At 35.8% G+C, this 21957-nt stretch overlaps 1 protein-coding gene across 6 annotated transcripts in view; it reads left to right on the forward strand.

Moving 5' to 3' along the window:
* Window positions 1-21957, forward strand: part of LOC143230005 (hypoxia-inducible factor 1-alpha-like) — a 176416-nt gene that overhangs the window by 80363 nt on the left and 74096 nt on the right. For 5 of the 6 annotated variants that reach the window (XM_076462946.1, XM_076462945.1, XM_076462947.1 and 2 more), the window contains one exon: window positions 6032-6199. In XM_076462946.1, the coding sequence (XP_076319061.1) occupies window positions 6153-6199 (47 nt within the window). In that variant the 5' untranslated portion in view covers window positions 6032-6152. Of the gene's footprint in view, window positions 1-6031; window positions 6200-21635; window positions 21659-21957 lie in introns of those variants that run through there. The other variant, XM_076462951.1, reaches the window with a different exon arrangement.

Here is a 21957-nt window from a genome sequence, read left to right on the forward strand (position 1 = left end):
ACTTAACTCTGTGGCCAAGGAAGTCTATAATTTTCTGCCATTGTGTTTTATATAACTACCTTAAAACAAAAGCATTCATAGGCGGAGCTGAAGGTTGGGGGCCCCAATTTTCATAACCGAAGCGAATTGTCCATTGTGTATTAACTGTAATGGAAAGAAGGTGCCCCCAATAGGCTGTGGCAGTGTTTTATGAACAATAGTTCGTTGTACTCTTTTATACATGCATGGAACATTTAAGTTTACAAACTGAAACTTTACTACGTTCTTATGTGTGATTTCGTCAGTTCCTTGTTCACATTGTATACTTTGTTCCTCTATATGGCAAGTTTATGTTAAGACAGGATGTCACCCATGTTCTTCCTCTAGGACATGTTTGTGTTGAGACAGGATGTCGTCCCTGTTTTTTCTCTGTGTGACATGTTTGTATCGAGACAGGATGTCACCCATGTTCTTCCTCTAGGACATGTTTGTGTTGAGACAGGATGTCGTCCCTGTTTTTTCTCTGTGTGACATGTTTGTATCGAGACAGGATGTCACCCATGTTCTTACCCTATGTGGCATGTTTGTGTCGAGGCAGGATGCCACCCATATTCTTCCCCTATGTGGCATGTTTGTGCTAGGACAGGGCGTATTTTTCTTTATGTGGCATGTTTGTGCTAGGACAGGGCGTATTTTTCTTTATGTGGCATGTTTGTGTCGAGGCAGGATGCCACCCATATTCTTCCCCTGTGTGGCATGTTTGTGCTAGGACAGGACGTATTTGTCTTTGTGACATGTTTGTGCTAGGACAGGACGTATTTTTCTTTATGACATGTTTGTTAGAAAGTTGGAACTGATTATTAACATGGAATTGTTCGAAACGTTCACACGTATTCTATGTTTCGTATTATTCTATGTTTCGTATTATTCTGTGTTTCGTATTATTCTGTGTTTCGTATTATTCTGTGTTTCGTATTATTCTGTGTTTCGTATTATTCTATGTTTCGTATTATTCTGTGTTTCGTATTATTCTGTGTTTCGTATTATTCTATGTTTCGTATTATTCTGTGTTTCGTATTATTCTGTGTTTCGTATTATGTATTTTTGTACTTGGAGTTTGTGCTTATCATATAGATTTTTCCTTTTTGACTGCTGAATTACATTTTGTTGGTGACATATGTACAATATACCTTTACCAGTTGTAATATCATCATGATAATGTTAATGATTCCTGTTTCCTGTATGTTACATTATTAAACGACAAGTTCTGACAATATCTTCTGAGAGAACCAGAAATAGCTTTTTATTTCCAGATTAATTGATTTCTTAAGGTGTGACACGTATCTAAAGCTGTGATAACATATTAAGTAGTTTGGGTACAAGTTGTGCTGTAGTACAGAGGTTAACATCAAGTACTGCTGTTACAGGGCAACAACAGACTCTTGTTGTGTGGTTATCACATAGCGACAACGAACTCGTACAGGGAACAACATTCTGTGTTGTGCCAAAATTAAAGTGATTATGTTTTTTCTACAGTTTCCAATTTGAGTGTAATCACATTTTACCTTGCATGACCTGCATCTCGAGTGGTGGTCACTTTCCAACGTTTTGTGAAGTATGCTTTATGTAGAAGTAATATCCACTTCAGCAAAAACGTTTGTTGTTCTTTTTGCGCAAACCTACACGAGCATTATCTGCGCTAGCCCTCCCTAATTTAATAATGTAAGACTTGAGGCTAGTCGTCACCACCTACAGCCAACTTTTGGGCTACTCTTTTACAAACGGAGAGTGGGATTGTTCGTAATATTATAACACCCCCATAGTTGAAGGGGCGAGCGTGTTTTGTTGGGACGGGGATTGGAACAAGCGAATCAAACGCTATAACAACCTGGCTGTTCCGGGCCCCAAAAATCAGTTAGTATTGTCGAAGTTAAGTGGGTTTACCTGAGATGAGATCGTTTCGTTAATACTTGTCTGTGATATTTATCATTAGGAAATAACTGTTTTTAATATTAGGCTATTTTTATTAATGGTCGTCATGGAAACTTCATGTTTTGGAACATGTCGTCCTCATATCTCTGCTTAAAAGCTTCATCAACACATATCAATATTATTCTGGGTCATGGTTGCTATGGAGACTCAGTTGTTTTTTGTTGTTTTTTACCAGCTGTTAGTGTTGTGCCTATAGTAGCAGCTCTGAGCAACTATAGGTCAGACGTTGTTAATCAGAGAACTACATGAATGGTAATTTGTTTTCGTTCTGCACGCGAGGTCAGTATATATGTCCGATAATGAAACAAAAATTGTATGGTATAAATCTAAAATTAATCTATTTCTATAGAGTCAGAATCGATGATTCGGCTTAAACCTTTTCTCAAGATGCGTTATTTACAAACAGCTGAGATTACATGCCAATATTCTTCCATAAATATACCTGGTCAGCCCTTTTTATAAGTAATGCATTTACTGGCCAAAATATTTAGAAACCCCCTGACTAATACTTTAAGTGTGATTACTACGTTAAATTGACGTCACTGGTATCTCCCCCAAGTCTTTACTTAATTATTCCTTTTAGTCATTATCTTCTCCAGTGCAAAAAGAGTAAACGGTTACAGCTCATCTTCGTCATAGCTCGTTCTCAAACATCTCGTATGTTATTGGTGGACTGGAGATTAGCGAACAGTGCAGGTTAGGGTAGAGGTTAGAAGTCTATATCATCAATAGAATGGTGTCATGAGTGACGCCTAGCGGATGTATTTTTCTAGAAGAGAACATATCCATCTGGTTAAAAGTCGAGCATTTCGGGATTCATCTCCGTGAGGTTACACTACCTCGTGCAGTGTAGACCGTGCTAGGTGACACTTCTTTAGTTTATCTCCACTCTATCCGGAGACATTAGTCATTACTGTTTGATAGCGGCCCAATTCCAGTGATCACAATTGGAGACGTTTGTTGAGATTCTTGGCAAAGGTGAAAGGTTTACCAAAACGTATATTTTATATAGCTACATGCGCATTGTTTTCGTAGAGATGGGTGTTTACAGGCCATTATTAAAATTATCCTTCGATTCATAATGCAACCTAAAACTTTACCCCAAGAATTGTGATCCATCAGTATTTTTAACATATACAGGAAAAACAGCAACAAAAAGCTTGGGATTTATTACATAATGTTATAATGCTCTTTAAAAAAACTAAAAATCATTCTTTAATGTCCGAATATAAAAATAAAAAAAATACTTAACACATTTGTGCGAAAGTGTTATCGAACAGGGTTGTTTCTTCTAACTTTTTTTTCACTCGAGAAAAACAAAGGGTGGGTGGGTGAGTAAGAGGTGATATGTAGTTTACAAGATAACCAGGTGGATGGATAGGATAAAGGCGTCGAGTTCTCTGTTCTATATTCTAAAAACAGTACAGAAAGATACAAGCTCTAATTTTGAAAAGATACGCTTGGCTCCATTTAAGACAGTTTTATTTTTCTGTACAGGGTGACTGACTTATGGAATGAGTTGCTTAAAAGAGAAACTCAGAATATTGGAAAAAAGGCCAAGAAATAAAAAAATGGCCCCTTATAATTGAGTATTTTTTAAATATTAATACACACACACAAACACACGTATATATTGCTTCATATTCAGCCAGTTTAAGTCAAAACCATACTAGTTTAGAATGAGCTATGTAGAAGGTAGTTTTACAAGTCCTAATATTTAAATAAGAAACATGATTTTTTTTAAAACTACATTAACCTAATAAACGGTGTAAACGTAACTTTTCTTTAGTGTAGTGTGAGTTACAATTTATATTTCCCAAAGTTTCTTTTATTGTACATGCTTATGTTATTTTTTGTACTATCAAGAATTTAAGTTATAGGCATATGGTAAACCTACCGACACTCATTGAATTGTCTTCCGGTGGAACAGCGGTAGGCCTACGCACTTGTGGCTCGATTCCTCGCGGTGAACAAAGCAAATTGTCCAGGATGGTTTTGCTCTAAAAAGAGGTCCAGCATGGCCAGATGGGTTTAGGCATTCGACTCGTAATCTGAGAGTCGCAGGTTCGAATCCCCGTAGCACCAAACATGCTTGCCCTTTCAGCCGTGGGGACGTTATAATGTGACGGTCAATCCCACTATTTGTTGGTAAAAGAGTAGCCCAAGAGTTGGCGGTGGGTGGTGATGACTAGCTGCCTTCCCTCTAGTCTTACATTACTAAATTAGGGACGGTTAGCGCAGATAGCCCTCGTGTAGCTTTGTGCGAAATTCCAAACAAACAATGCTCTAAAAAGAAAGAAAGAGAATAGAAACCAATCGAACTTTCACACGGAACTCGATCCGTGGGCCCTCATAGAAGATTAGTTTTTGAAACTATATTATGAAATGTAGCATAAAATGTATATAAATTAATAATGTAGATTAACAAAATTAAAATATTTATTCACATAATTATTTGCTATCATGTAAACTTAACTCAAACTACAATACTATTTTTGCATGCTGAGATAACATTACTATAGAAAGTCAACAGCAATAAAATATTTTACCCAATAACTGAAGCCGTCTCGACATTACACGTGTTTCTTGTTTACCTTTTAAGGGTGTTGTTCAGCTGTAGGTGAAAGAGGTGTGTCTGTCTAGTTCATTGATATTCCATTATTCGTGTTATATTCTTACCGGGTGTGTCTAGAACTGATCAGTGGATTGTAGTAGTTGTACCGGGTGTGTCTAGAACTGATCAGTGGATTGTAGTAGTTGTACCGGGTGTGTCTAGAACTGACCAGTGGATTGTAGTAGTTGTACCGGGTGTGTCTAGAACTGACAAGTGGATTGTAGTAGTTGTACCGGGTGTGTCTAGAACTGACTAGTGGATTGTAGTAATTGTACCGGGTGTGTCTAGAACTGACCAGTGGATTGTAGTAGTTGTACCGGGTGTGTCTAGAACTGACCAGTGGATTGTAGTAGTTGTACCGGGTGTGTCTAGAACTGACCAGTGGATTGTAGTAGTTGTACCGGGTTTGTCTAGAACTGATCAACTGCTAAGAATGGCTGTGAGATTCATTTTTTATTTATGGTTTTGAATTAAATAAGTTGTGCATGAACATTACTCTATTTTTTTAATGGTTTTATTTTTTTTCTGTCTTATTACACGATATTTATTTTTATGCTCTGGAATTATGATTATATTACTGTAGCCGTCTTGTCCTATCTTTTATCCTTCTTATAACCACGTGTTAGTAAAGAGGGGAAATGTTTTGTTACTGATAAGTTTATCATCTGGGACACGACATAAAAATGTAAAACTGTTGTGAGAATCAACTTGGAACGACATAATATTTGCAAAGTTTAGTAAAAGTTGTCTTAAAAAAACTTAATACAGATCTATTGGTTGTGAAATGTTAATTTGTCTCTGCATATTAAATTAATGTTTCTTAAAGTTGGTAAAATGTCACTAATTCATGATACTTTACAGCACAGTGCCCTCCAAAGCTGATTGACATAAGGTTACTAATTCATGGTACTTTGTAACACAATTCCCTCCAAAGCTGATTGGTATAAGGTTACTAATTCATGGTACTTTGTAACACAATTCCCTCCAAAGCTGATTATCAGTAATCCAAATTTTAATATTTAATTTTATAACCTGGAGTTTCCACTTGTAGATGGTTTCTTTAATTAAAAATTAATGTGGTTAATTAATTGTAGTATCATAGTTGCGTGTGTTTATAGATCATGTAAGACCTATATTTCAAGCTATGCTTCCACTCAGTCAATGCAAAATTTATCTTGTTTTAATTCTGTGGATGCATCCAGTCATCTATTTTCTGTTGCTATGCACGTATATTGTTACTAAGCCCACATCTTGTTGCTAGGTTTGTATTTAGTTACGAGCCTTGTTTTGTTCACACGAATATTTCTTCTTGGTGGAAATACAAGTGTTACTTACTTGTAGCTCATGTTATTCTCACATGATTGATTAATAACGTTTCAACCTGTTTTTCACAAAGTTTGTTAAATGGTTATCATGAATTAATGTATAACCTCTGTATTTTTCTAGCTTAACCTGCTTGATTGTGGAATTTTGGAAAGAGACAGACAGTGGAATCAAAGTTGCATATAACATAAAGAGCTCCTATTTTGTGCATGTGAATATCAAAGAAGTGACATCTGGTGCAGAAATGAATCAAGATCCTAGTACTGTTTGTGTTGCTGGTGACGGCAACAGGTGGGTCTTAACGATTAAATAACAATGATGTGTAGTTTTCCTTTAAGAAATTATTTATCAAATACGAATATTTTCTAAGAACTTTAGTTTTATTTTATCATGTCTGTCCTGTTGGTGTTTTGATTTTATTTAAGTCTTATTAGTTCAAGTTATCTTTCATATATATTGTTTGTTTGTTTTTGAATTTCGCACAAAGCTACTCGAGGGCTATGTGTGCTAGCCGTCCCTAATTTAGCAGTGTAAAAGTAGAGGGAATGCAGCTAGTCATCACCACCCACTGCTAACAGTAGGGCTACCTTTTACTAGCGAATAGTGGGATAGACAGTTACTTTATAACGTCTCCAACGCTGAAAGGGCGAACATATTTGATGGGACGGGGCTTCTAATTCGCGACCCACAGATTTCGAATCAACAATTTACTAATTTACTAAACACCTTTGCTCGATTTCTAAACACCTGGCCATGCTGGGCCCTATATCATAACATTTAACGTGAAACATTCTCTGTTTACGTTGTCTCTGTGTTGGTGACGTTATTCCCAATATAAATAGTAATAACACAGCGAATTCTTATGAATGTTGATACATCATATGATAAGATGTAATAACTGATACAAGCGTTCAGCTTTTAAATGTTATTCATTTATTTACGAATTGACTTAGGTTTTACTTAAAAATCACTTTAGTAGAAAAACCCGATCAACAACTATCGAAACAAGAAGTTCCGAGAACGTAGACATGAAACAGCTTCAGTTTCTGTGACGTACGTCCAACTGAGAAGCTTGTTAGATATCACAGAGAAATAATATAATAATCCAAGTAGAGGCGAGTTACAGTTAAATTGAGAGATATAATACAATAAACAAGGTAGATAAACTGCAAATGCGTGACGTCATAGTTGGACATACGTCACAGAAACTGAAGGTGTTTCAAGTGTATCTGAGAGATGTACTTTAATATTACCTTTAAAGGTGGTATGAAACTAAGTATTCAATTAAATACAACCTTTACTCACTTTAATACCAACTTTATAAATTCAAATCTATCTTTACCCAGTTTAATACCACTTTTATACAATTTAATACCAACTTTACTCAGTTCGATACTTGCTGTACTAAGTATAATACCTTCTTTACTCAGATTACTACAACCCTTACTCACTTCAATACTACCTTTACTCAGTTTATTACTAAATTTTTCAGTTTCATGCCCCTTTATTCAGTACAATACTACAATTACGACAGAAAGTGTTCGTATTCCTGTGTCCCGAGTGGTTTTTTGCTCATAACTTAAGTATCACGAGTAGACTAATAGAAGTAAAATATATTATAAATATAATACTAACACACATCTACATAATTTTTATGTAAATTAAACGACAAATAAACTGTTTATAAACAAATAACCAAAAATAGGAGGAGCACAGTTCAGAACTAGACACTGGTATTCATAATTTTGTTTAGTTGGAATTTATTATACCATTCAGAAAGACACTTTCACTTCCAGCAATTTAGCAATTTAGCGCTCTCCTTCATTATCTGCTTGGTCATCATGGCGAACAGGAAAGAACTGTCCAGTGATAAAAAAAAAACGAATTATTGTAAAATACAAGTCTCGTGTGTCTCTTTCCGGTATTGCTACACAACTTAATGTGCCGAGATCTACTGTTCAAAGCATAATTGCCAAGTTTAAGCTTACAGGATCAACTAGCATGCTAACCTCCCTCGTTCCGGACGCCCCACCAAAATTCCAGAGAGAACAAAGAGGAAGGTTCTCGGAGAAGTTAGTAGGAACCCTCGCTTAACACGTAATGACACACAGAAACTGGTAAGGGAAACTAAGGTTGAAGTAAGCACCTCTACAGTTACGAACATGTTACGCTCTTCTGGGTTCAAAGCATGCCGTCCTCGTAGAACTCCATATTTAAAGCCTGTTTATTTAGAAGCACGATTGAGGCATGCAAGAAAGCATGTAGATAAACCCTTTACCTATTGGAAGAGTATTCTTTGGTCAGACGAGACTAAAATCGAGCTTTTCGGCCACAATGATGTTCGCTATAATTTCCGTAAGAAGGGGGAACGAAATATTCCAAAGAACACCGTCCCTACAGTTAAACACGGAGGTGGCTAGCTCATGCTATGGGGTTCCTTCAGCTCTTCTGTTATAGGCAGCCTTCACCGCATCAATGGAATCATTAAAAAAGAAGAGTACGTTGATATATTAGGCACTTATACCAAGAATGATACTCGGAACTTGCGGCTTGGGCGTCGTTGGATCTTCCAGAACGACAATGACCCAAAGCACACATCGAAATATGTGCAATCCTAGTTGCAGAGGAACCATATAGCGTTTTGGAGTGGCCATCGTAGTCATCCGATCTTAACCCAATTGAAAACGTTTGGCATGAGTTGAAGAGCAGGGTTCATCAGCGTCATCCGAAAAACTTGCAAGAGTTGGAGGCCTTCTTTAAAGAAGAATGGAAGAAAATACCAATCGAGTACTGTCAAACGATCATGTAGGGCTATGAGGAGCGATTGCGCCAAGTAATTCACCTGAAAGGCTACACAACTGACCATTAAAGTAGACCCACGAACACTTTCTGCTCCTCTTGTGTTCGATTATTTGTTTATAAACAGTTTATTTGTCGTTTAATTTACATAAAAATTTATGTAGATGTGTGTTAGTATAATATTTATAATATATTATACTTTCATTATCCTAATCGTGATACTTGTTAAGTTATGAGGAAAAAAACTACTCACGACGCAGGGGTACGAACACTTTCTGTCGTAACTGTGCGTTTAGTCAATATAATAGTACATTTACACAGACAGTTTAGTACCACCTCATTTTAATACAACCTTTAGTCAGTTTATTACGACTTCTACTCTATATTGTACTTCACTAAGTTGAATACAATCTTTATCTAGCTTGATACTATTTTACTCAGTTTAATATCACCATTTTTACTTCAATATCATCTTTGTTTACTTCAATAAATACCTCTACTTAATTTAATATTGTTTTTACTGAGTTTAATACCCCTTTATTCATTTTAATTCCACATTTATCCAATTTAATACCACTTTTATTCAGATTAATACTACCTTTACTCAGTTTGTTATTGTCTTTCTCTCAGTTTAATACCACCGTTATTCAATTTAATACCATCTTTTATTCTGTTTGACATTGCCTTTATTCAATTTAATACCACCTTTATATAGTTTAATTATACCTTTACTCAGCTTGATTCTACCTTTCCTTTCTGTATGGATTGCTGTACGTGGTGGAGGGACTTCTCAGAGAAGCTTTTGTACTTTCATTTTATCTATTCTGGGATCTAAACACCCACCCACCTTTTTGCCGTACATGGTGACCAGTGAAGGGGAGGAGTGGTGGTTGAGGGGTCCAACCCTATACACCCTGTAGACGGGTGGTATTGGGTAGCCCCTCAGGGTCAGTCGTCTGGTCCATGTGGGCTATGGTCAACCAAGTACTAGTGTTGGACGTTCTCAAAAGGCGTTGTGGACATTGTATCTGATAATGGTGGTTGGGTATAGTGTTCACAAAATCCCGGCGTTGCTGCAACATCCTTATTTGGCTACATTGAATTCTCACGAGGAGTTATTGTTGAGAGAGATTTGAAGAACATCTCCAGTGAGACATCCTCACCAGTTTCTCCACCCAATGAGTTTCTGCATTGAGACGTATTTCTACTCTCAAAGATGGAATTATGCTGCTGACCAGTGTCCTAATTTTGATGTTAACATCACCCCAACCGCCTCTTACCACCAGTGCAGGTTATTTAAATTGCAGGATGCGGCCATATATTTCAAACCCTCTCAGATGTTTCCAATGTCAGCGGTTTGATCACTTGAAGGCATCATATCGTGGTTCATTGACATGTTATCGTTATGGTGGTAAGGATCATGCTGCCTGCGAAATGGACAACCATTTTGTTAACCGTAGTAGGTCTCACTCATCTTACTTTCGTTCTCGCCCTTGGTAGTGAAGGAGAAAAGAGGTACAGCGTTTGGAAACGGTTCACGACACTCTTTAACCTGAGGCATGAAAGTTACAGTATATCTCATACATGTGCTGCTGCTCTCCATTCCACTTCTACAGTGAGAGTGCAGACAGATCTTTCCATGCCTCTGTTAGAATCGTTCTCCAACTGTGTGAAGAGTCGTTTGTCCTCCATGGTTGAGAGAGTAGACGAATCAATGTCTACTCCAGTCTCTGTACCTACAAATCCTTCCAGTGACTGCTCGTGTCTTATTTTGTTCGGCCCCAGTTTCTCGGCTCGCCCATCTTCTTCAGCTCCGAGGTGTCGAACGATTATTCGTTTTCGATCTCAGTTACTGGTTTTCACTTTTACTGACATAGACCTGCCCATTCGATCCAGGGAAGAATTCAAGAAGGTCTTTCTAATGAAGAAAAATGACGTGGTCGTAAATTGAAAGCTTCTCCACCCAGTTTTTCAAATAAATAAAAATGGTTGATCAGCGTGTACCCTTCCTGTCTTTGTCACTCGATACATCCTTAGAGACCGTAGTCATCCGTGTTTCCTTGGGTCTTACCATCACTGTTTGTTCTCTCTGTCACCTGGAGAGATCTATGATGAATCAGACCTTGATGCTCTCATTGAACAGTTGCCGTCTCCCTTTTTAATCCTGGGGGATTTTAATGGACATCATCATTTCTGGGTTGGTGCCGATATCGATGGGAGAGGTCGCTCTGTAGAGTGTATGCTCTCAGATCACAACATTTCTCTATTCAATGCTGGTTCTTGTACTTATTTTCATCCACCTAGTTTGTTTTTTGCTGCTATTGATCACTCTGCTCTCTTTCACTTTTCTTGGAGGGTTGACAGTGATCATTTTCCTTCATTTTGAGGGAGACGGACCGTGGTCGATGCGACACGGCCCTCTTGTCTCGGTGGAAACTGGACCAGATCAAGTACCTGTAAAGTTGTGTATTCCAGGACGTCTGGTATGGGCATTACAATAAAGTAGAGAACAAAATTTCGACCTTCTTAGGTCATCTTCAGGTTAACAAAGAGAGAGTTTGCAACATGTCTTAGGGATGAGAATATAAATGGGTACAGGATTGTAGGGGGCGTTAGAATTTAGATTATTAATTAGTATAGGTATAAAGATGTCCATTTATATTGGTTTAGTTTTTATTTTAATTGTTGTATAACTAGGGCTTCTTTGATTTTGCGTTTTTCTTGTTTGCTTGCAGAAAAATGGAAAGCAGATTCAGAGAACACAAAAAACACTTTTGCAAGTCACTGAACACTGCAAATCAAATAAACACAACATAACCATAGAAAACGTCAAGATACTAAGTAAGGAAACAAGTATAAACAAACGAAAAATCCAAGTTCTAATTATACAACAAGTAAATCTAAAATTAAGCCAATATGAAGGGAACACCTTTATACCTAAACTAATTAATAACGTAACATCTAACTGCAACGCCCCCTACAATCTTGTACACGTTTACACTGTCGTCCCTGAGACGTGTACCTGTCAACGGTCAGTTGCAAACTCTATCTTTGTTAATACGAAGATGACGTTAGAAGGTCAAAACTTTGTTCTCTACTTTATTGTAATACCCCTACCAGCCGTCCTGGGACACACAAGTAGCATCACTTCTTCCACCAGTTCCAGAGTCGTATGAGACAAGATCTACCAGCCGTCCTGGGACACACAAGTAGCATCACTTCTACCACCAGTTCCAGAGTCGTATGAGACAAGATCTTAATATTCAGTTTAATACCACCTTTATTCAGTTTGTTAGTTTTTTTAGATCTATTTCTCGTTTTTTTAATCCATGACATGTAATTCTTATTTATTTTTAGTGTTACTTTGTTATCTGTGGGAGAAATGTTATTTTCAGATTAATTACGAACGCTATATTTTCTTTACTTTTCTAAGGTGTTGTAGGTTTATAATACACATTTTTATAATGCTGTGATACTGCTTTGATAGAAAATAATATATTCCAATCAACACAACCTATTAACATCTGACACGTGTAGAAATTGAAGTTTTTTTTTGGGTAAAAGATATAAACTCATACTTGTACATACAGACACATATACATAGAGGCTGAGTATCTTATATTAAAATGATACTTGCATGTACATACAGACACATACACATAGAGGCTGAGTACCTTATATTAAAATGATACTTACATGTACATACAGACACATATACATAGAGGCTGAGTACCTTATATTAAAATGATACTTGCATGTACATACAGACACACATAAATAGAAGCTGAGTACCTTATATTAAAATGATACTTGCATGTACATACAGACACATATACATAGAGGCTGAGTATCTTATATTAAAATGATACTTGCATGTACATACAGACACATATACATAGAGGCTGAGTACCTTATATTAAAATGATACTTGCATGTACATACAGACACATATACATAGAGGCTGAGTACCTTATATTAAAATGATACTTGCATGTACATACAGACACATACATAGAGGCTGAGTACATAGAGGCTGAGTACCTTATATTAAAATGATACTTGCATGTACATACAGACACACACATACACATAGGCTGAGTACCTTATATTAAAATGATACTTGCATGTACATACAGACACATATACATAGAGGCTGAGTACCTTATATTAAAATGATACTTGCATGTACATACAGACACATATACATAGAGGCTGAGTACCTTATATTAAATGATGATACATACAGACATGTAGACATATTAAAATGATACACACACACATAAATACAGGCTGAGTACCTTATATTAAAATGATACTTCCATGTAGATACAGACACACATACATAGAGGCTGAGTACCTTATATTAAAATGATACTTGCATGTACATACACACACACATAAATAGAGGCTGAGTACCTTATATTAAAATGATACTTGCATGTACATACAGACACATATACATAGAGGCTGAGTACCTTATATTAAAATGATACTTGCATGTACATACAGACACACATAAATAGAGGCTGAGTACCTTATATTAAAATGATACTTGCATGTACATACAGACACACATACATAGAGGCTGAGTACCTTATATTAAATATTAAAATGATACTTGCGTGTACATACAGACACATATACATAGAGGCTGAGTATCTTATATTAAAATGATACTTGCATGTACATACAGACACACATACATAGAGGCTGAGTATCTTATATTAAAATGATACTTGCACGTGGTACATACAGACACACATACATAAAGGCTGAGTATCTTATATTAAAATGATACTTGCATGTACATACAGACACACATACATAGAGGCTGAGTACCTTATATTAAAATGATACTTGCATGTGCATACAGACACACATACATAGAGGCTGAGTACCTTATATTAAAATGATACTTGCATGTGCATACAGACACACATACATTGAGGCTGAGTACCTTATATTAAAATGATACTTGCATGTGCATACATACACACATACATAGAGGCTGAGTACCTTATATTAAAATGATTCCGTAATTTTACCGTGTAACTACACCCCTCGTATGGTCATGTTTTGTTTTACAATGGTGCATCTTGACAGCAGTCCTGGATCTGGCGATTTGCATGAATATTCCAGTTAGATTTGAACATCATGGCTAAGTTTGGGAGCTTAGTGGACAATATTTTCTGTATTTTATTCCTGCTAAATATCTACTTTATGGCAGAGTTTTGGCAGAGCAGTGGACAGTATTCTGTACATGGTATATTTAAGCTAGATCTCTACATCATGGCTAAGTTTTGGCAGAGCAGTGGACAGTCTCTACATCATGGCTAAGTTTTGTACATGGTAGCAGTGGACAGTATTCTGTACATGGTATATTTAAGCTAGATCTCTACATCATGGCTAAGTTTTGGCAGAGCAATGGACAGTATTCTGTACATGGTATATTTAAGCTAGATCTCTACATCATGGCTAAGTTTTGGCGGTGCAGTGGACAGTATTCTGTACATGGTATATTTAAGCTACATCTCTACATCATGGCTAAGTTTTGGTGGAGCAGTGGACAGTTTTTTGTACATGGTATATTTAAGCTAGATCTCTACATCAAGGCTAAGTTTTGGCGGAGCAGTGGACAGTATTCTGTACATGGTATATTTAAGCTAGATCTCTACATCATGGCTAAGTTTTGGCAGAGCAGTGGACAGTATTCTGTACATGGTATATTTAAGCTAGATCTCTATCATGGCTAAGTTTCTGTACATGGTATATTTAAGCTAGGAGCAGTGGACAGTATTCTGTACATGGTATATTTAAGCTAGATCTCTACATCATAGCTAAGTTTTGGAAGAGCAGTGGACAGTATTCTGTACATGGTATATTTAAGCTAGATATCTACATCATGGCTAAGTTTTGGCGGAGCAGTGGACAGTATTCTGTACATGGTATATTTAAGCTACATCTCTACATCATGGCTAAGTTTTGGTGGAGCAGTGGACAGTTTTTGTACATGGTATATTTAAGCTAGATCTCTACATCAAGGCTAAGTTTTGGCGGAGCAGTGGACAGTATTCTGTACATGATATATTTAAGCTAGATCTCTACATCAAGGCTAAGTTTTGGCGGAGTAGTGGACAGTATTCTGTACATGATATATTTAAGCTAGATCTCTACATCATGGCTAAGTTTTGGCAGAGTAGTGGACAGTATTCTGTACATGATATATTTAAGCTAGATCTCTGCATCATGGCTAAGTTTTGGCAGAGTATTGGACAGTATTCTGTACATGATATATTTAAGCTAGATCTCTGCATCATGGCTAAGTTTTGGCAGAGTAGTGGACAGTATTCTGTACATGATATATTTAAGCTAGATCTCTGCATCAAGGCTAAGTTTTGGCGGAGCAGTGGACAGTATTCTGTACATGATATATTTAAGCTATATCTCTACATCATGGCTAAGTTTTGGCAGATCTATGGACAATATTCTCTACATGGAATATTTAAGCTATATCTCTATATCATGGCTAAGTTTTGGCAGAGCAGTGGACAGTATTCTGTACATGATATATTTAAGCTATATCTCTACATCATGGCTAAGTTTTGGCAGATCTATGGACAATATTCTCTACATGGAATATTTAAGCTATATCTCTATATCATGGCTAAGTTTTGGCGGGGTAGTGGACAGTATTCTGTACATGGTATTCTGACTAAATCTCTACATTATAATTGTTTCTTGAAATGAAATATAAATGTGGATCTAGAAACGTGTCATTGAAGAAAGTAAGTATCCGCCAATATTCAGCTAAAAGAAACAACAGAAAAGAATAAGTTGTTGGTAAGATAACTACATATAAGGAGGACGATTCTAGTGAATAAATTATATTTGAAAGTTACCTTACACTCCATACATTATAAACAGACAAACACTATAATCGTGACCTGTACTGTACAAAGTTCTTTCTGAGAGTTGATGGGTCAGGTGTTTCCAGATGACAGTAGGAAAATCGTGAATGATTATATATTTTTCGCGACAGTTTTATTTGTGTACAACTGGTATTGAAAGCAAAATCTATAATTAGCAAATAGTTCTTTTATTTGGAGAAAATACAGTACCGAGACTCTGATTAGATCCAGTTTTCTGGAACGTAACGAGTAGCTCTAGGTTAATGTACTACAGTTTTAGCTAGGAAATAATTTTAATTGTAAGCCCTCTGGTGTTATATTTTTTATAATTATCTTTAAACGAATAGTTTGTAACGTTTTAGCAAATACTTGAAAGACTCGTCACTTTTTTGATTTTCTGTATTCTTATTAGGCGTTTATATTTGTCCAAATAAAATTGTATTTCAAAGAAATGTATGATACGATTAGTGAAGACCACCAACACTCTACATTGCTAGACCTTAGCATAAGTAACATCCTGCAGTATAGACTCTCTGCATGAACCTGATTTGTTACTTGTTTGGGTGACATATTTAATTGAAGATTTTTATTAAAACCAGTAAGACTTTAGCGATTATCAGACAGCTAAACGGTATTCCCAAGATTCAAATAATGAATTATTTATTCTTATGGTACTGATAATTATCTGGGTATTTCTGTAGTACAAATAATTAACTCTGTGTTCTTTGGGAATAATTGTTTGTTTGTTTGTTTTTTAATTTCGCACAAAGCTACTCGAGGGCTATCTGTGCTAACCGTCCCTAATTTAGCAGTGTAAGACTAGAGGAAAGGCAGCTAGTCATCACCACCCACCGCCAACTCTTGGGCTACTCTTTTACCAACGAATAGTGGGATTGACAGTCACATATAACGCACCCACGGCTGAAAGGGCGAGCATGTTTGGCGCGATGGGGATGCGAACCCGCGACCCTCAGATTACGAGTCGCACGCCTTAACACGCTTGGCCATGCCGGGCCTTCTTTGGGTATAAATGTGAAACTCTGAAATTAAAGCGCAGAGATTGTTTTGTAGTAATTTTGAGTCACAGACACACACGTATATATGTATGTGACAATAAATCCCAGTGAAAATATGTGAGAATGGAAAGTTAGAAATCCGTACTTGCTAGAAAAGGTAGAAATACATTTGAGCCGTCAGCTGAGCCCACATAGACCTGCGGATTTGTTCTCTCTGGATTGTGTGCAATTAATGAATAATTGAATTTATACTGTTTCGGTATAACAAGGAAACAATCGACTTGTCAGCAAGACCTTGTGTGTTTACAGGCTTCTAACACTAAAATACAAGGTTCGAGTAGCCTTTTTTGTAGTGTTGGTCACTCCTCAGTTCATTTCTATATAAATCAAGTACAAATAAATAAACCATCATGCGATGTGAAATACAAATGAATAATTAATAGTCGTGAATGAGTACTGTGTGGATAAGGTCCACGTGCTTACTGGTATACGGATTGTTGACATGTACACCTTATGACATTTCAATAGGCAAAATGGCCACCAAGAACAGCAATGGTAACCTGGCATCAGTGTTGCATCCTTAAAATTACATTATGAATAATGTATTTCGGTATCGTCCGCCACTCTTCTGAAACTGATATTTAAAGGACGTTGCTACTGTATTTACTACAACGAATGGGACTGTCTTCCAAGAGGTCTGGCATTATCTGATGGTTAGGGCGCTCCCCTAGCAATACGCGGGTTCAAATCCTCGTCACACCGAACGTGCTTGTACTTTCATACATGGGAGGTGTAATAACGTTACGGTCAGTCCCATTATTCGTTGGTAAAAGGGTAACCCAAAGCTTGGTGATGTTGACTAGGTGCCTTCCCTTTAATCTATTGCTACTAAATTTAGGACAGCTGACACGTGTAGCTTTGCGGGAAATTCAAAACAAACGAAACCCTCTTCTGAGTGTTGAGCACAAATTAAGTAACGAACAAACACAATTTTACAAAGATGTGAAAATGATCACCCCAATTAGGTCCGAACTACCACATACATCATTTTCAAAGTTTTACTGTGTGTGCACAGCGACATCTAACGAATGTTGTTTTCTCGGGCTGATTTCATCATACATGTTCCATTGAAAAATATTTCCCGTAATGGATTCACTTGGAAGTCCATATCATTGTTTATGAGTATGTCTGCTTTCTTGTGTATTTCAATAGCTTCTCTAATATTTCTTTGGTGAAAATATTTATGTTCTACAATGAGTTTCGTTTCTCTAAATTTGATTATGTGATCATTTTGGTATAACTCGAGAAACAAAACTGTTATCGTCCTTCAGGTTTGGTATAACTCAAGAAACAAAACTGTTATCGTCCTTCAGGTTTGGTATAACTCAAGAAACAAAACTGTTATCGTCCTTCAGGTTTGGTATAACTCGAGAAACAAAACTGTTATCGTCCTTCAGGTTTGGTATCACTCGAGAAACAAAACTGTTATCGTCCTTAAGGTTGAAAGCCGGGACCTGTTATATCAACAGTACAGTGGGTTCTAGGATTTGGTGTGTGTGTGTGTGTTTTTCTTATAGCAAAACCACGTCGGGCTATCTGCTGAGTCCACTGAGGGTAATCGAACCCCTGGTTTTAGCGTTGTAAATCCCTAGACTTACTGCTATACCAGCGGGGGGGACTCTAGGATTTGGTAATATTTGTCCCACAACATACATCCAGTATCGCTTCATGTTTTACTTAATATAAAAACGAGGTAGAATTTGGTTCATTATCACTTCCAAATGAGTATTCTAGTTCATGATGGCTCTCCCGTTGAATATGTCACAGAGCAGGAATTGTATGATTGTGGTGAGTGAGATTCGACAGAAAATGGCCTTTTGATTGTAGTATATGTGATGGCTCTCCCAGTGAATGTGTCACAGAGCAGGAATTGTATGATTGTGTCGAGCGAGATTCGCCAGAAAGTGGTATTCTGCTTGTGGTATATGTGATGTTTCTCTTCAAAGTGACGGTTGAGACAAGACTGTGTAAAATCATTTTGTGTATGATTGACCATAAGATCAGATGTTTATACTTTAGATCTCCAGATAATGAGATGCGTTATTTTCATGTTTTATCAGTGACCACAGTTACAGTATAATAATTATCACACAGGGTTTTGTTATGACTTTTAAAGTCATTTTTTCCTGATGTTTCTTCAGTGTTACCAGGCCTAGTTAAAGTAATTTTCTGTTAACTTGGAAAATAAAATGTTAAATTTATCTGTAGTACAGAATATGGCACTCTACATCTATCACTGCCCTGGGAGCTTGGAACTTTGTACGACCATGAAGCAAGGGTGTTTATTTTCCTTTAAATATTTCAAAGCTTAGCCGTTTAAACTGTCAGGTAACTTGTAAGATTTAAAAGGTGTGCCTTTTTTGTTTTTATTGAGTATCTATCTAAAAATAAATCAGACACTGGGAGTGTTGTTCATCTATAAACGTGACAACGAAAATAGTTCAAGCTAGTATCTCTCTGAGTACAACTGTAAAGAACTATCAGGTGCCAAAGTTGGTTTCTTTGTAACAATAACGTGTTGGTTTAATTACAACAATAATATAGTTATTGTGATTACCACAGTGTAACTTGAACATAATACTCGTGAGTATTGTTTTATTGAGCTGTATTCAGTTGTAAATGTTAAAATATCTCACAACATATTAGTGTAAAACGATAAAATAGATTATAGGACTGTATTGAATTATTAGCGTAAAACATTAATAAAATGTTTGTTATTCAATTATTAGTCTAAACCATTAAAGTGGGTATTTTTGTATTTAATTGTTAGTGTAAAAATTACTGTAATTATTACTGTAGATAATAAGTGTAAAATATTAAAATGGTTGAGTATATTTAATTATTAGCGTAAAACATTAAAATGGTTGAGTATATTTAATTATTAGCGTAAAACATTAAAATGGTTGAGTATATTTAATTATTAGCGTAAAACATTAAAATGGTTATTAATGTATTTAGTTATCAGTGTAAAATATTCAAATAATTATTAATTTATTTAATTGTTAGGGTTAAACTTTAAAACAAATATTACTGTATTGAATTATTAGTGTCAAACAAAGCTACACAATGGGCTATTTGTGCTTTGCTCACCAGGAGACTTGAAACACGGTTACAAGCGCTGTAAGTCTGAAGACATACCGTTTGCTACTAGGAGCCATTTTTTACTATATGTATATATTAGAGTTAAACTTTAAACATCGAAATAGTAATTACTGTATTTAATTGTTAGCGTCAAAGGTAAAATAGTTATTACTTTATTTAATTGTTAGTATTAAACATTAAAATAATTATTACTGTATTTAGATATTAGCGTAAAACAGTAAAACGTTTATTACTCTGTAATGATTAGTTTAAAACATTGAAACGGTTGTCGCCGTATTTATTTATTGGTGAACATTAAAGCGGTTTTTACTGTATTTATTTGATGTTAAACATGAAAATGTTTGACTACATTTAATTATTAAATATTAATATGACTGTTAGTGTATTTAATTGTTAGTATAAAACGTTATTTAAGGTATTTGCTGTCATATTACATATTCCTTAATCATATAGACAAGATGCTTTATATTAATATTAGTTTAAAACGTTTAGATTTTTTTTGTTAATTATTTTTTCTAAGCCTTTTAAATTGGCTAGAAATACCGTTGAAGTGTTGGATGACTTACTGTCATCCTTGGAATGTTTAGCAAAGATCAACAAGTCCATTCTACATGTGTACTAAGGCTCGTGAACATTAATTAAACTCTGGGGTTGATTTCCTAGTATCACTTTCTTGTTTTTTATCTAGGTTTGTGTCGATTTGTGGGTTACAGTGAAGGATGTTTATTATATCTGATGCACTTTTATACATATTCAAGTAACATGGTTGTTTGTTTGTTTTCAAAAACCAAAGGTTTCTTGTGTAAAACATTTTGTTTTTTACAAAGCGAGACTTTGTAACGATAAGTAGACAAAACATTCAGCAAATTACTAAAACATCAATACGTGTTACAGATGTGAAACAATACACCATATGTTGGTACACCATAAAGATGCGAAGCAAAACCATTTTAAAACCAAGACCGTGTTACGTCATAGAGTAAAAACAAACAGGTTCGACGTCACTACGTGAATGACGAAAACAGTTTTGAAACACCAATATTTTGTTAAAAGTTAACATAGAAAGTTTATTTATATATAACTTTCTAAATGATAAGAAAATAAATATCCAGCAAACTGTGAAAACAGTAAGAGAGTATGTAGTAATGAGAGAGAGACTGCCTGAACCAATTAGGATTTGCGAAAATCGTTCTCCCAGTTTATAAGTACAGTATGTACGTATGTAAGGTCAGTCATGATAAAGAATAGCCGCTAACTATCAAGTCATCTTACAACTTTTTTATGAAAGAAAATTTAACTACCGTATTTTCTTCGTAGGTGTTGGCCTTTATGAAGTAACGTTTCTTTCTGGTGGTACTTGATTTTTTATGTTTTTTATACGCGTCATTTTGGTGTTATACGATGCTTGTCTTGAAATTGAAGCACATATTTATAAACAAATTAACGGCAGTCAAAGCGTTGCTGTTTCTCACGGTTTGTCAAGTGTTTTTTTTTGTTTTTTTTTCATTTCTGTTCATATGTTAAAAACAAAAAAAAACAATTTCCCCCTATGTTGGATATGAGTAAATTGTTGCTGACGAAAGACCGCGTTAGTGGGTCACTTATCCGTCCAACAGTGTTGAATAGCTAGGCCTCGTTAAATCTCGTTGTGTAATGATTACGGAAAGATATGCAGACTGACATATTTTCATACCTCATACACCGTTCTGCTCTTTAGTACGTCTTTCTTGTTTTTCTGTTGAAAACACTTCCGTATTGTTTCTTTATAGCTGGTTGGTGTGGTGTTTTATGGCGCAAAGAAACACTACGCGATTAGGCGGGAAAAAGGTCGAAGATCGATAGTGTTAAACTCTTAACATTACTTGGTAAGTTGTTGGCCATGATGTGAAATTGTATTTATCAGTCTATGTTGGTCTCGCATTTTATTGGCGCCTGGTCGATTTGTTTAATAACAGAAAAATAGTATGTCAGAAGTTTCATTTGAAAATGTTTTGGGTAATTTCTGTATTTATACATACTGATTCGATTCAGAGCTATAGTAAGGTTGCATGCAATATAAAGACGGTACTGATAGTTGTAGAATGTTATTACCCTTGTGAAAGACTGTTATCAATGTTATAATATTGTATATATTACTAAGAGGACGAACTTTCACAACTATTTA

This window comes from Tachypleus tridentatus, chromosome 10, assembly GCF_004210375.1.
Source record: "Tachypleus tridentatus isolate NWPU-2018 chromosome 10, ASM421037v1, whole genome shotgun sequence".
NCBI lineage: Eukaryota > Metazoa > Arthropoda > Merostomata > Xiphosura > Limulidae > Tachypleus > Tachypleus tridentatus.